We start from the raw sequence: 15,721 nt of genomic DNA, 5'->3' as shown, positions 1-15,721 counted from the left end.
GTGTGTGTGTGTGTGTGTGTGTGTGTGTGTGTGTGTGTGTCTTTCGCCTGCTTGTAAGAGACAAAGGTTGGGTGTCTTCTTGAGGAAAAAAAAAACAAAACTAAGACTTCCCTTGGATTAAGTAAAACTTTAATGATCGAATGTCTTGAAAAGATGAAACTGAATTTTTTATTGTAATCTCAAAAAAAAAAAAAAAAATGACCAGCATGCAGCTTCCCTTATCTTCCTCCAGAAATGATACACTTATCATTTTTCTTCATCACATGTGTTCAAGTGACTGGTTCAGCTATGATTCCCTTCACCTTTTGACCAGTGGGCAGAAGTATTTGTGATCTTCAGAACTGGAGCTTGCAACTAGATCTCCAATGACTGTTATTTCCATACTCCAGTCTGTATGGATAGTCTAAACTCAGTCTTACCCTGCTTATAGTCACCTTTTTTTTTTCCTCAATAGTATTTTATTTTATTTTTTTAAGACTTTGTGTTTGAAATTTTTTCTCCCTCCCTTCCCCAAAACAGCAAGCAATCTGATCTAGGTTAAATATGTGCAGAACTTTTAAACATATTTCCATATTTGTCATGTTGCAAGAAAAATCAGACCAAAAAGAAAAAAATCTCGAGAAAGGAAAAAACAAACAAACAAAGGTGAAAATACTTTTCTTTGATCCACATTCAGTCTCCATAGTTCTCTCCCTGGATGCAGATGGCATTTTATACCCCAAGTTCTAGTCACTTATTTAGAAAGGAAGCTAAGTGTCTCAAGCGCTCTCGTCATCTGAAGATACCTTAAAAAATGTTTTTTACTTTATTTTGGAGTAGAATTTGAAAGAGCTCCAAGAGAGCCCCTAACTTCAGAATCCTGAGCTTGGCAACAAAGAAGAAAAAGTGGAAGTTAGAAATGGGCAAAGGTCTCTCAGGGAAAATAGCCAGAGGAGTATGATACTTTAAAATTAGACCACTTGAATGTTCAGTGCTTTTAAGATTCTCTCTTCTGTGAGTCAGAGGTTAAGTCCCATAATAAAGATCAGCTTGCATGTTATCAACCTGAATGCATCACTTGACACTGAATGCCTCTCTCTTAACTGAACTTCCTTTGCACAGGACTGATAGACTGATCACTATTGATGTGTGGTGCCTCCTTACTGTACTTGTCTCTGTAATGCACATACTACTGTATTCTCTGTAACCATCTCTATTCACCATATGTACCTCACTCTAACATGCAGGATGCTTGGCACTTAGAACTAGCTTGATAGATAAAAGGGCACTATAACTTTTTTTTTTTTTTTTTTTTTTTTTTGGTCTGTTTGGCAATTAACCGTTCACTGGCTTTTTTTGTTGTAACATGCACTTCCTCTCTTGTTTTCATTCAAGCTGTGTACGCCATGGAAATTAATGTGGAGAAAGACAAACAAACAGGAGAGACCAAGATTCTCTCTACATCAACCCTTGGCCCAGAGGGGGTCCATCAGAGAGGAGCCAAAATCTATGATGACGGTACCAAAGTAGTCTATGAGGTGCACTCAGGAGGTACCGTGGTAGAGAATGGAGTGCATAAACTAAATTCAAAGGATGTAGATGAACTTATTCAGAAAGCTGAACAATCAAGCATAAGAGGAGGACATGAGGCAAAGGCTATGTTGGAGAGGACTGTGATAGCTGATGGGAGACTCAGCCACGCAAAGGAACAGATGCTCTGCAAGGAGGCCAAGTTAGAAATGGTCCACAAATCTAGGAAAGACTATCCTGCAGAGAACCTAGAACAACAGGCAAAAGCCATTAGAGCTGAAGTCCCCGACGTGAGTGTGGACCAGCCAGTGACCATGATTTTCATGGGCTACCAAAATATAGAGGGCGAAGAGGAGGCCAAAAAGGTGCTAGGCTACGATGAGACCATCAAAGCCGAGTTGGTGCTCATTGATGAAGATGATGAGAAGTCACTCCGGGAGAAGACGGTGACCGATGTGTCCACTATTGATGGAAATGCAGCTGAGCTTGTCTCTGGAAAGCCCATCTCAGACACCACAGAGCCCTCTTCCCCTGAGGTGAAGGAGGAGAGCCTGGCCACAGAACCAGTCCCAGGTACCCAAAAGAAAAAACGCTGTCAGTGCTGTGTTGTCATGTGACCACTTCTCTCTCCTCTCTCCTTCTGAGGAGCCTCTGCTCCCTCTGTCACTTACATAGACCTCTCTGTACAACTAACTGCAATACTGTGAACTGGAAGTAAGCGCCTTCATTGCCTCGCAGATGGATGGCTTTTGATTTCTCTTTCCTCAATAAACTGAACCACAATGTTCTTATTTTGTTTTCCCCTCCATCAAATGTATTCCTTCTCTTTAACTTTTCTTTTTTCTTACCAGTTTTCCCAATCAAGGGGCGAAATGCGTGTAATTCTATTTATCTTATGGTTTGGTTTGGTTTTGTTTTTCCATATGGAGTTACTTCGCACATAACATACACACATACTCACTTTGATGTGGGTATGAAAAACTGACTCAAATGTTTTGTTGAAGTCTGCTATTCACAGTTAGCCACTTTATATATCCTAGCCTTAAATCCTTTCCCTGAAACATAATTTTTTGGGGGGTTTTGTTTTTGTTTTTTATTCTGTGGCACATTTCTAAAATGTAGTCCTAACCATCCCCCAAGATTTTCTTTCCTATGCATCTTTTTAACATGGGCCTCTTTAGGTCATGAGTGAAAAAATACTGTTGGTTATACCAGGTGTTAGAAAATGAGGGTGTTACTTCATCCTCTTTTAACCTGATTTAAGCTTCCAGATTACAGTATTGTGCAGCTATTTATTTCCTTCAATGAAAACTGAAATGAACTGGGCATGAAAACTATCCATCGTTCAACCAAAATGAAATTCCAGATACTCATTGCATAACCTGACTGTCAGGAACTGTCTATCACAACTGATGATCTCTCGGTATAAAAGCTGCCATTTTTTTTTTAATTTTCTAAGAACATGAAACAAATATTGTTTTAAGTATTGACTTATCTCCAGACTTGAAGGAGGCAGACAGAAACATGAATCTAGTTTCTATTATCTCAAAAAAATGTAAATTTTTCTATTAAGACATTTGTGTGGTTTTTTCATGGATATTTTCTGACATTTTAACAAAGGGATTATTTTAAAGAATCTCTCTTAAGTGACCATATATCTGAAGTAATCTTTCCAACCTAAGCTTGTTTTCTATGATAGTTCTCTTCCATCATGGATGGTGCTTTAAATGCATTAACTGCTGAATCTACATATACATCAAATTCAACTGAGCCTTTCCTCTGTGTTCTTTTCTTTCTGTCTAAGTTAGAGTGTTTTATAAATAACTTTAGCATGAAAACTTGCCCACTCCACCACAAAATAAAAGATCAACAAAGCTCTATAAATATTAAACTAGAGCTGAGCTCAAATGATCAAATCCAATTTCTGAGGAGGACCAATACAAGTTTTTAAAAGGCAGTCTTTCAAATATAGACTCATTATTGGCTAAATTGGCCCCAGTTTAACAATTTGTTTAATATTAGTTTACAAAACCATTTTTTATTTCCATTTTTAATTTTTAAGCTTGACATTAGGTTTATTCTTTTTTAGAAGAATAAATGTTATCTGCATGGCATCTTTCATGTTTTTAGAAGCAACTTATAGCCCCTGTCTAATAAACAATTTTCCAGAATAAGAGGTCAGTCATTTTATCTTTAGTTTTACAGATGAACGAAATTGAAAGGAGTATTTTTTTTTTAATTTCATGGGGCAGTTATAGCCATTTGTGAATAACACTGAGAATTTCCAAAAGATATGATTTGCCAAAATAACTGCCTTTGAAAATGCTAACTCAAACTTTGTTTAAGATAAACTTGGCTAACCTCAATTATATTCCTTTCAACAAATTAACATTTTACAATTCAATGAAATAATTAGCTAGGGCAATTTATAGGCAGATATCTACCTATATGAAAAGAGAAAACATCAGTTTAAAAGAAATAAACTAGCTTAAAACAGGGCTTCTTGGTTTTAACAATATATTATTATTATTATTATTATTTTTAGGAACATCATGAAAATATGTTACAACTCAATTTCTTTCAAATTTATTTAAGACTTTGAACTATCCAATAGGGGGTGGTTTGTTGGCTTGTTTTTTTTTTTTTTTAAGCCATGAACAGGTGAAATCTAAATTTAATTTTTTTGTTGTTTTATTTTTTCTAAAAATGCCGAGTCTGATTCTCCCAGGTAAAAAACTGTGACCTGGAAGAAACTCCAACTTCCACAAGTGCCTGAGTTATTCCCACATAACACCTTGTGTGTTTGGAGAATGTTTTCTACTTCTAAAGTCTCCCAAAGTCAACTAATATCCAGAGGAGAAAAATAACAATTAGTAAATTAAATAAATTAGGTTTCTATTTATAATTATGGTTACAAGTCTGATTAGTCAATAGCTTTAAAATTAAAATGTTCTCCTTTTTCAAGTCCAGGAAGAATCATTCATGTCTTTGAACTTCATACATCTTGTACTTCCCAGTAGGGACAGCCAACACTTGTAATCAAGACATAATCTCACTCAGCTTTCAGATTCTAAATAATAAACATATAAAGAGACCCGAAAGTGATGAAGTTCCTAATTGTTCTTCCCAGTTGCTCTTGTTAGATTTTTCTGTGTTTAGCTACAACATTATATGTGGTATCATTCTATTCAAAGCCACATGGTATTCCTTTAATCAGGAGTTCTTAACCTTTTGTGTGTATGTATAGCATAGACTCCTTGGCAGTCTGAAATCCATGGATCCCTTCTTCAGAATAATGCTTCTAAATGTATAATATAAAATATGTAGATTTACAAAGGAAATCACTTGTATTAGAAATATTTTTAAAATATGTTTACAGACCCCGTGACAGTAACATTTTACTAAACAGTTGAACCAAGGGTTTTTGATTCCTTTAATTCTTAAATTCTTTTTTTCTTTTTATCCTAGGTAAATTTGTAATTTTCATTCTCAAGAAACAAACTATAGAAGGAAAATTGGGAGGTAGTAGAATTGTGCTTCCATTGCCAGAAATGGTGTACTTTACATTTGTAGACTTAACATACAAAAGTTGCCTCAGGTCATGATAGGACAGTTTTCTAAAACTATATTTAAAATTGAAATCAAAATTTTCTTATTTGGAGGCTTGAAGCCCCAGGGTAATTACATATCACTCAGTGGCTTTCAGGCAAGCCAAACACTTTTAGAAACCATTTCGACACATTTTGAAATGCTAGTTTTGAAATAAAAAGCAATTCATGATTATTGCCTTGGTATTTGCATTCATTCTTTTGTCCAGGTGATGAAAAAAAAACAGTTCTAAGGACAAACTAGAACAGATTTTTTCATCACCTGGAATGTGATCATCCCCCCTCTCTCTCTCTCTCTCTCTCTCTCTCTCTCTCTCTCTCTCTCTCTCTCTCTCTCTCTCTCTCTCTCATTAATTTTGGAGAAATTTATGATAAACTAACCACTTACATAAAACATGAGTATCCCCAGAATTCAGACAAAGTTAAAAAAAAAAAACCCAATAAACACAACATAACAATTAGTCTTTCAGCACAACAAAACAGTTAGTCTTCCATCTAGTATCCTTGTTATAATTTACATTTCAGAGATTGTAAACAGTCTACTGAAAAATACCTCATTGGGGGTGCAAATTGACTGCTTAAGGGAAAGAAGGAAATTGGGGTAGTGTGCTGATAATTGCCAAAGGCATAATGATATTAATAAAAAATGCCAACCTTGTGTAATAGAAACATGAATAATTGTTGTCACAATTGTTACTGTTTTTTTAATTACCCAAAATATAGAAATATGGGTATTTTTTTTAAGAGAGGGGACACTGGGGCAGTTAGGTGGCTTAGTGGATAGAGCACCAGCCCTGAAGTCAGGAGAACCTGAGTTCAAATTTGGTCTCACACGCTTAACACTTAATAGCTGTGAGACCCTGGGCAAATCAATTAACCCCAATTGCCTCAGAAAAAAAAAAAAAAAGAAAAAAAAGAGAGAGAGAAGGGGTATTTCTCTCTATATCAATTTCTGTTTTGTAAAGTAAGAATTGTGATATGTGGTTTTACCAACCAGACACTTATTAATAATATCCCTACTTATGGGATCTCTAGTATGTTGATGAAAAAGTTTTTAAAGATAGTGTTGGGTTTTCACAACAACCAACATACGAATAAATCAGATTCCCTGTGTATTTAAAATAGAATGTGATTACTCAAAATCCTGCTTGTTGACAATTTTTCAGAAACAACCCAGTGCTTAAGCAAGTCATATTTGCACGTTAGCAGATAAATAAGTTATAAACTCAGTTGAATAGTACAAGACTTGATCAGAAGATTTGGTTGTTATTTTTGCCATTCAGTTAACCCATTTCAGAGTACCTGGGTACTCTGGTGATGTAGACAACTAGAAAAAATTAACCTGGATTAGATTTTTTTTCCCATTTCTTTGATCAATTCACTGATACTATGTAGACTAGTCTTTTCTGAAAATTAAGGATTTTTTGTTATAATATCACATTGAATTGAACGTATATTGAGTTGAATGCCTATAGCACTGTCTTGTTAGCAAGATTTCTTATTATGGATCATAATTTGGTAATCAGTATGAATTTTCATAGTTCTACCGAACTCACTGAATAGTACTTCTTTTTATTTAAAAAAAACAAAAAAGCATTCTAAAAATTGAACATGAATACCTGCACAATCAAGATTCAGACAAAAGCTCCATTCTTTCATTCATTTGACAAACATTTATGAAGCACCTAATGTATGCCAAACACTGAGCTAGGTACCGAATCTATGGAGACAAAAAAATAAATAGGCCCTGAACTGAAGGAGCTAATTTATACTTCACATCATTAAAGATAAGTTTTCGAGTGTAATCTTTAGAAAAGTGTTTTGAGTTTTTGGTTTGTTTTTTACTTAAGAGAATCTAAAAAAAAAAAAAAAAAAAAAAAAAAAAAAGAGAGAAAGAGAATCTCAACTCCTGAAGTCCACTTAAAAGTTAAATATATGTAGATCAAAACTACAACATGAAAAACTCTTCATAGGGTGAGAGAAAATCAGAAATAAACTGAAATGCATGCTTCCTGCATCAATGAACTGGTTAGCCTTAACTTTTATTAAAAAAACACATTTTTCAATGTTCACTTTTACTAAATAGGAAGAAAATGATTGCCTGTGAAACTTTTTTTTTTAATATTTTGTGAATTTTTTCTGAGTTTCTATACTTTAGAGTATCATGATATTTATTTTCCTTGCCCTATTGTCCCTTATTTATCTGAGACTGTTTTTTGTTTGGTTGGGTTTTGTTTTGTTTTGTTTTGTTTTTGCAAAGCATTGAATTTTTTTCAGAAAGTTTCAAATAAAAAAAAAAGACACTTGGACAAAAGAATAGAAGTGCAGAAAGAAAAGAATTACAGGGTGGCTTTCTATACATTTACCTATGGCTAATGTACTGTATGGTTTATGTTTACAGAACTTATCTGATTTGCCTTTGTGAAGTTATCTAAATGAATGATAAAATAGGTCTGATGGGCCATTTGACTGTTTGCCTTAGTACTCTTATTTATTTTTCTTCTTTTCTGTCCTTTTCAATAATTCAGGCTGTATTCCAAAGCTGTATAAACACAACATTCTCTTTTGTAACCTCTTAGTGTATCAGGGCCCAAGCCTCCTCTGAATTATGATTAAAATCCAGGATTCTCAAGAAAGACAGACCAACACACACACACACACACACAAAATCCCATGAGCACAAGTGATCTATAGAGGGTTTAAGCAATATCTTTGCATCTTTACCGCCCAATTGGATACCTTTTTCTATTCCCAGCTGAGTGCATGTCAGGGTTCAAAGGAATGTCAGAGGTCATCTTCTCAATTCCCTTATTTTACAGAAGAGGAAATTGGGATGCAGATAGAAGAAATGACTCATCAAGGATAACACAGTTAGTGGAAGAGCTGAGAATAGAAACCCAGACCAGGAGGCTTGTCATATATCATGCTACCATTTCCTATAATTTAGGAATCAATAACTAAGGTAAAGTTTCATTTTTCAGAGAGTCATAGAAAATTCCCACCAGGACTTTCTGCTGTATGAAAATCATTATCTATGGTAGAATATAGTAGAAAACACTTCTACATGCCCTTATTCCTATATCTAAATATGTGGTCATAGTAGTTTCTGCAATGTAATTTTAGAAGAATGTTTATTTATGTTTCTGGAGGATATTTTGAAGGTGTGCTGAAATTCACTTTAGTTAGTGACACCCCATAATATGGTAATGCCAGTGAAAACCATTTAGTAGCCAACTTGCAGTTGTTTTTGCTGTCCTTGCCCAGAATTGGTAGTGACACTATAGATCTAAGTTCAAGAGAGCTTTTTTCTTTTTTTAATTAAGCACAATAATAATGGCATGAAGACATATTAAAGAAAATCCAATGTTGATGTCTAGTATAAAAGAAGGGTATTATTCATTAACTAATATTATTCATAATGTGCTATGGAAATAAGTGAAGAAAGGTAATGAAATGTAGTATTTTACATTTATGTATTTTTTTAAAGGAATGATATTTTTCTAATGAGATAACATATTCTGTAAACTTAATTTTAAAACACTGCACTCTTGACAAATGGAATCATTTCTATCCCACTATTAGGATTACCATTTTGCAGTGGGGTTTACAGAGCTCACCTAGGCCTTGGATCGGGAAACAGGTTCACAAATACCTTTGTTAGAGAAATTATTGACCCTGCCTTACCACTAAATAAAAACAGGTGGTGGGATTGTCTATAGAATGATAGAGCTAGAAGAGACCTCAGAGATCATGTAATTCTATCTTCTCACTTTACAGATGAGAAAATTAAAACATATTGAGGTTATGTGACTTGCCTAAGTGGTAGTAAACTGGGTGGTAAACATCAAAGCTGGTGTCCAAATTCATGCACTGATCCCACCATATAACTGTTTTTAGCAAACACTGACCAAAACATAAAATCTTTTATTCCTGCCATTAGATCAGATAACACTTTTTAAAAAAATAATTTAATTGTACCAACAGTGATATCTGATCCTTAGAAAGAATTAATTACAGTATGGCATCTATGAATATCAAATATGTTAATAAAATCTAGGTCATATTCTTCCAGCTATTTCAGGAGTTATAGCATAGTTAAGATTGAATTTTTTAAAATCACCATGCTGTATTTTGTTATGACATGATATTTCAGAAACATCTGTGTGCCTAAGATTTGTCCATAAATGCCTAAACCACAATGTAAAAGCTGCAAATTACAGTATCCTAATACTGTACTATACCTAAATATCAGTGGAGAAAGAGGACATTTTAAAACAGTCAGGTAGAATAATTCTTATTCTCCCTATGTGAATGATCTCCATCCTGTTGTGAAATGCACTTCAGATCTCTCAAATTTCTTCTCTTTTTTAGCAAATATTATCATTTCCAACTGCATATGTTCTCAATTCCCCAGATCTTGCCCAGATGCAACATCATAGCTCATTCAACACTACCTATTTTTTTAAAATCCAAACATTTGAAAGAAGTTGCCTATGAATTGCATCTTCATACAGTTTTCCAAGCACAGATAGTGTCCTCAAACCAGAGAAAAACAGAACTTAAAGGATGCATTTAGTGTTTAGATTTCTCATTAGTCATTGCATAAATAGAAAAAAAAGGGGGGGGGGGGGGGGGATTTAGTAGCAGTTAGTATTTTATCTGATCATGCAAATAGATTCCTCCAGTGGCTTCAGAAGTTTTTTAAAAAAAATTTTTTAACCAGTTAAAAATTGCCAGGACTTTTCCTAAAGGAAGGAAACACTTAGAAAGGTTTTTTTTTTTTTTTTTTTTTTAATTTAAAAAGAAAAAGCCTATGCTCTCAAGGAACTCAGTTTAATAAAAGAAAGAAGTCCTTCCATGCCCTGTCATGTTTTCTCTTGTATGTCATTTGAGCTCCTTTCAAATAAGTCCTACTCAAGCTCAGCTGTTATTTTGAATGAGCACCCCTATATCAGAGGCATTTGTGCAAACCAAGTCTAGTGAAAGGAAAGTTATGCAATTATTCATTAGAGCTAATTGTGAACTCTAAAAGCCTGCTTTGTGGTAGAGCTGAAAAATAAGGAAACATCTCTCAGCTTAGAGAGAAAATTTCTCTTCACAGTTTTGTAGCAGCTAGCAACAGCTTATGCAGTAGCGGTCAAAGCATAATTCCTGATTAGAAGAAAAAGAATCCAGTAGAGTGAAATAATGTTTCAGAAAATGGAAAGTAATTCCTGTTTTGTTTTGTTTTTTTCATGGTTGGTTATTAGGAATTTGGGGGGTAGGGGACAGAGGGACTGCATATTTCCTTCTTCTCAAATTTCAAACCTAAATATATTTGATTCTTACAGGGGTTTAAGAAAATGTTGTGTAAAATGCAGCTTTACACTGAATGTAAGTTGTTGATGGAAATTTTCAGCTTTAGCTAACTCATTTTGGGTGAGCCTTATACATGTAAATAGATCCATTTTTGTTGGGGGTGGGGGGAAAGGGGACCTGTTGTGCTCACACTGAATTAGAATTTCTGGGCTAGCTGCTGAACTTTGTAACCTGAAGCATACATTGACTGTTCTGTCTCCTACAGATTAATAACAAACAAAAAAGACATCAGAAATAACACTGCCAGAGACAGTCAAGCTGTAACCGTGGCTTCTCTCTTTTCCTCTGTACAGTATTAACAGAAAATAAACTGCCTTTTCACGCACCTACTTCTGTGTTTCTGGACTTGGATTCTTTTCAGTTCTCACTTTGCCAAGATCTTCTGTATTGGGGTGACATTCTATAATGGAAGAGGCTGTTCAGTAAACAAATAAACACTAACAAATATGTCTGGATTCACATTCTGTACTGACTACTAATCCATGGCTGTTAGCTTTCACTCAGGATTACTAATTCACCTTATTGCTACTTTTCATGCCATTCCACACCAATATCTTATTCTATATGTCTGGATAAAGCCATCCCTTTTCTTCTCACTTAAAGACTGTCTCACTTTAGGCACTTGCCATATTCTTCGGGTTCTGGAAGTTTCAGCAATCAGTACTAAACCTTGATGCAAGACAGTTTCCTCGTTCTTGTAGTGAAGTCTCTATGGTAAATGGATTGAGAGTTATTGCATTAACCATATTGGGAAGTTTTAGGAAGGATTAAGATGACCATAAACTGACATGATCACAAAAGATCTATTGTCTTCTGCTTACAGATTCTCAGTATGTCTCTGCCCTCTCCTCTTCCTCACTTTTGGAGTCAGTAGCCACTTAGTTCTTAGTGCCTAAGGCAGTAGGTAGTATAGTAAGTTAGAGTTCTGGGCTTGACTCTTAACAGTAATTGTGAGACCAAGTCACTTAACTTCTTTCATCCTCAGTTTCTTCATTTGTGAAAGGAAGAGGTGGAATTCAGTGGCCTTTTAAGGTCCTTTTTAACTCTAGATCTGTGATCCTCTAAAGTTTTGTCCAAAGAAAGACAAATTTAAACTTTGACAGTTTCTTTGTAAATCACCTAGACAAGGACAGGAAAAAATTGAGTCCTGTGGAAAAGTCATTGTTGCTTTGGGGGACCATTTTAGTAAAGCAAAACCATCTTATAAATTAAGGTCTTTTACATAGTTCAAGCCCTGACTAAAGGGGTTTCTAACCTATTTTTGTTATGAAATCCTTTGGAAGACTGGTGAAACCTATAGTACTCTGAGAATAATGTTCATAAATACATAAAATAAAACATACAGAATTATAAAAGTAACCAATTACACCGAAGTACAATTAGATAGTTCAGCAGATAGAGTTCTGCACTTGGAGTCAGAAGACCTGAGTTCAAATGTGGCTTCAGATTCTATCTGGGTAACCCTGAACAAATGCTAATAATAGTTGTAACTATTTCCCAGAATAGTTGTGAAATAATATGCATAAAATGTTATGTAAACCTTAAAGCACTATATAAGTACTAGTTATTATTAGAATCATAATCATCACCAACTAAAATATTTTTAAAACATTGATGGTCCCTATGTTATGAACTCTTGGAGACAGATCCAGCACATTTTAAGTCAAATTTCATGCTATGAGTGCATACTTATGGTGAAGTTGCACAGTTTCGCAGAAAGAAATTCAGTTAGACACTAGTTCTTCCAGCTAGATAGTAAAATGATTTCTAATTTTTAGTCACTGCATAAAGTGAGAAAAGGATGATTTAGGTGCAATTAGTATTTTAACTGATCACACAAATAGATTCCTCTCTTGGCTTCAGAAAATGACCAGTTGGCTGAAAGGCTTGTCTCTGGGTTCATTACCCATATATCTTATATGATGTTTTAAAATTCCCTTTGCTCATCACTCATGATTCCAATTCCCTTCAAATCAACTAGAAAAATAAGTTTCCTTCTCCAAGAAGTAGGTAGTAACACTTTCTAGAAACAGACCATGCCAAATAATTTGCTAATTAAAAGAAAGGTAGTGGTGGGCGAATCGGATATGTGCAAAAGTATGCTATTTTTGTTATTGCTTAATTCTTTCAGTCCTAGTAAATGTCTGAGGACATATTTGAACTCAAATCTTCCTGACTCCAGGCCTGGGTCAGCTACCTAGCTATCCCAAGGTGTACTAAACTGTGGAAAAAGATGAAGTTCTTGTGGTTTCATGATTTTCCAACTCAATTTAAACAAAGTAAGAACAACATTTTAGATTTTTTTTAAATACGTAATCAAGGGGTCAAGAATAAAAACATCCTTGGGTAACTTAATTGAGTTGGACAAGGTAGATAATAGACTATTTTAAATTTTCCAGAAGAAGGACATTTTGTTTACACTGCTCATTTTCACTCAGATTAAATGTAAAACCTATTTCTCTCAAGACTTCATACCAAAAGGACATAGGGGAAAGAGCAATGGATTTGGATTCAGAAAGACCTGAAGTTGAATCTTACCTGGGACAATTACTAATTTGTGACCATATTCCACTTTGTACAACTTTTTCTCAACCTCAGTTTCCTCATCTGTGAAATGGGAATAATCCTAACACCTACCCTTAGATTTGTTGTTAGGATCCAATGAAAGAGTCTATGTAAAATGCTTCACGTTTTAGAGAGTTAAGCATGTAATCAAAACCATTCATTTTAGACATGAAGAAGCTAAGCCTCAGAAAAGTAAACTGATCTCAAAGCAAAATCAAAGAAATAGTGGCAAAACTGGGCTCTCAAATAACAGCTTTCTGGCCCCCAAGTCAGTATTGTTTCTACAACACCAAGCTGTCACTAGTCCCCCATCACCACTTCCAGCCATGCCAATGATTGAGAAAGATCCTTGGAACATGGAATGCAACATGGAATTATAACTATTTTTATAAATCAGATATTCTCAAGCCACAAAAATCAAAAGTTAGCTTCTCCTATTCCAGATCTAGGCTCATAATGTCATAGATTTAGATTTGAGGGGGACTTCATAATTCATCTAGTCCCAAATCCTCTTTTTTACAGATGAGGAAATTGAGACCCAGGGAGGTTAAGTCACTTGCCCAAGTTAACAAAAATGATAAGGATCTCCTGACTCAAAATCCATTGTTCAGGCCACTACACTAAATATAGTGCAATCAAGGGAATTTTTAAAATTGGATCTTTCATAATCTTTTTTTGTTCCAGACTCCTTTGGCAATATGATGAAGTATATGAATTCTTTCTCAGCATAATGTTTTTATATCATTAGGAGAAATGCTCAATTTCAATTAGAGGTTAAGGAAAATAAAAATGTAATTTTTTTTTCTCCATCTTAGTTCATGGAATGTCCTGCCCCCTACATAAATGTATTCAAGGGCTTAGATTCTAGGTTAAAAATCCTTGGTAAAGGGAAATTTTTTTTTAATCAGAAAATTCCCTTTAAACAGTGTACATTAGCATCTGTCTGGTAACTTATAGCCTTGGAAGAATTGTCTGGGGCACTGAATTATTTTTACAGGGTCATAAAGCTAGTATGAGTCAGATTTGGGTCTTGAAGATAGGTCTATAAGACTCCAAAATCAACACTCCTTCTACCCTATCTATTAAGTTTCAACTAGGGGCATAAAATAAAAGCTGAGAAAGATAAAGTTCAGGTTTTTATAACAAGGCTCATCTAAAAGGTTGTTTCCCATTTGGGGTTATCTTGGCAAAGATAATGGAGTAGTTTGTCATTTCTTTCCTCCATGCATTTTACAGATGAGGAAACTGAGGTAAACAGAGTGATGTGATTTGCCTAGGATCACAGAGCTAGTAAGTGTTTGAGACCAGATTTGACCTCAGGAAGATGAATGTTTCTTGAGACCCAGCCCTCTATCCACTGTTATTGCGCTCATCTAGAAAATACTAAGTGTTTAAAAAAAAAAAAAAAGTTTTCTTAAGCTTTTTCCACCTTGGACAGTCTCCTAAGAGACTATTGCTTAGCGAGTTCAACTTTCTGAATGGCAAAAGGTCGAGCTAAGGGTCTTTATTTATTCCCAAGTTGTTGACTTACCCCATACTGTTTCTGGCCAGTTATTTAGATTAGGAATTCTTATACATGCATTTAGTAGCTTTCAAAATGTTTCCTTTATTAATTAAGGTCTTTCTCCCATTCACCAGCCTACATGCAACTGACTTCTGCTTTCCTCTAACGGTTGCCATGTCTTGTATACAAGCAGTGACTGGCACCATTTAATATCTTAGATTCATGGAATATCAGGCCTGCAAAGTATCTAGGTCAACCTCTTCATTTTACAAATGAGCAAACCGAGATCTAATTTTTCCCTCAGTTTCTCAGTAGTAGAGCTGGGCCTGGAATCACCTGACTCTCAAACTGATTTACTTCTCATCTATCACACCAACAAAGCCAGATGTTATCCAAAAATCCTGTCCATTGAATATTAATCTTTTTTTTTTTTTTTTTTTTTTTTTTTTTTTTTTTGCTGATATCCCCATATCACGAGGATAGCTACTTTTCCATAGCTACTTTTGTCCCTCCATTTACCAAATGCTTTCTAGGTTAGAAAGTATCATCAAATGTCTTTTTGAATTTTCACAAATAGTATTTGTTTTTCAGTAGAAAAAATGTAGACACACTATACTAAGAATTTCTTCCAATAACAATCTCCAGTGGTTACAGAGCCGGTATGTGTAAGAGTCAGATCCATGTTTTCCAACTATAGCTACCTCTCTATTTACTACATTAGTGGTTTTTCAAAATGTGGCCCAGGATCCCCCTGAGAGTCATTAAGGACTTTTGGAAGGGCACTTGAGAGTAAAGCTATGTTCATATTAATAGAAAAATGTAGGCAGTTGCACAATGGATAGATTATTGGACTTGAACTTAGGATGTCTTAAGTTCCTATTTGGCCTCAGACACTAATTAGATGATAATGGAGAGTAAGTCACATAACTTCTGCCTGCCTCAGTTTCCACATTTGTACAGCAATTATCATTATTAATTTTTAATATGATAAATATAAAAAGATAGAACTTATATAACTCTTTGGACTGCTCAGTTATTTTCCAAAGTGTAAAAGGAAGAAACTATAAAAGTTTAAGTATTAAGTGTAAGAAATTTGGGAAATGCTGTGCTAAACTTTTCTGTTTCTTTTTATCATATCTTCTCAATTTTAAAGTTGTTAAATTTGGTTACTATGTTC

At 34.7% G+C, this 15,721-nt stretch overlaps 1 protein-coding gene across 8 annotated transcripts in view; it reads left to right on the top strand.

Moving 5' to 3' along the window:
* Nucleotides 1-15,721, top strand: part of PALM2AKAP2 (PALM2 and AKAP2 fusion) — a 492,110-nt gene that overhangs the window by 231,557 nt on the left and 244,832 nt on the right. For 6 of the 8 annotated variants that reach the window (XM_031943090.1, XM_031943074.1, XM_031943080.1 and 3 more), the window contains one exon: nucleotides 1,375-2,082. The exons of the other annotated variants lie outside the window; for them this stretch is intronic. In XM_031943090.1, coding sequence (XP_031798950.1) covers nucleotides 1,375-2,082 — 708 coding nt within the window. The remainder of the gene's footprint in view (nucleotides 1-1,374; nucleotides 2,083-15,721) is intronic. 8 annotated transcript variants of the gene reach the window in all.

The sequence above is a fragment of the Sarcophilus harrisii genome, chromosome 1 (genome assembly GCF_902635505.1).
Source record: "Sarcophilus harrisii chromosome 1, mSarHar1.11, whole genome shotgun sequence".
NCBI classification, from domain to species: domain Eukaryota; kingdom Metazoa; phylum Chordata; class Mammalia; order Dasyuromorphia; family Dasyuridae; genus Sarcophilus; species Sarcophilus harrisii.
This window is presented reverse-complemented; position numbering and strand designations above follow the sequence as displayed.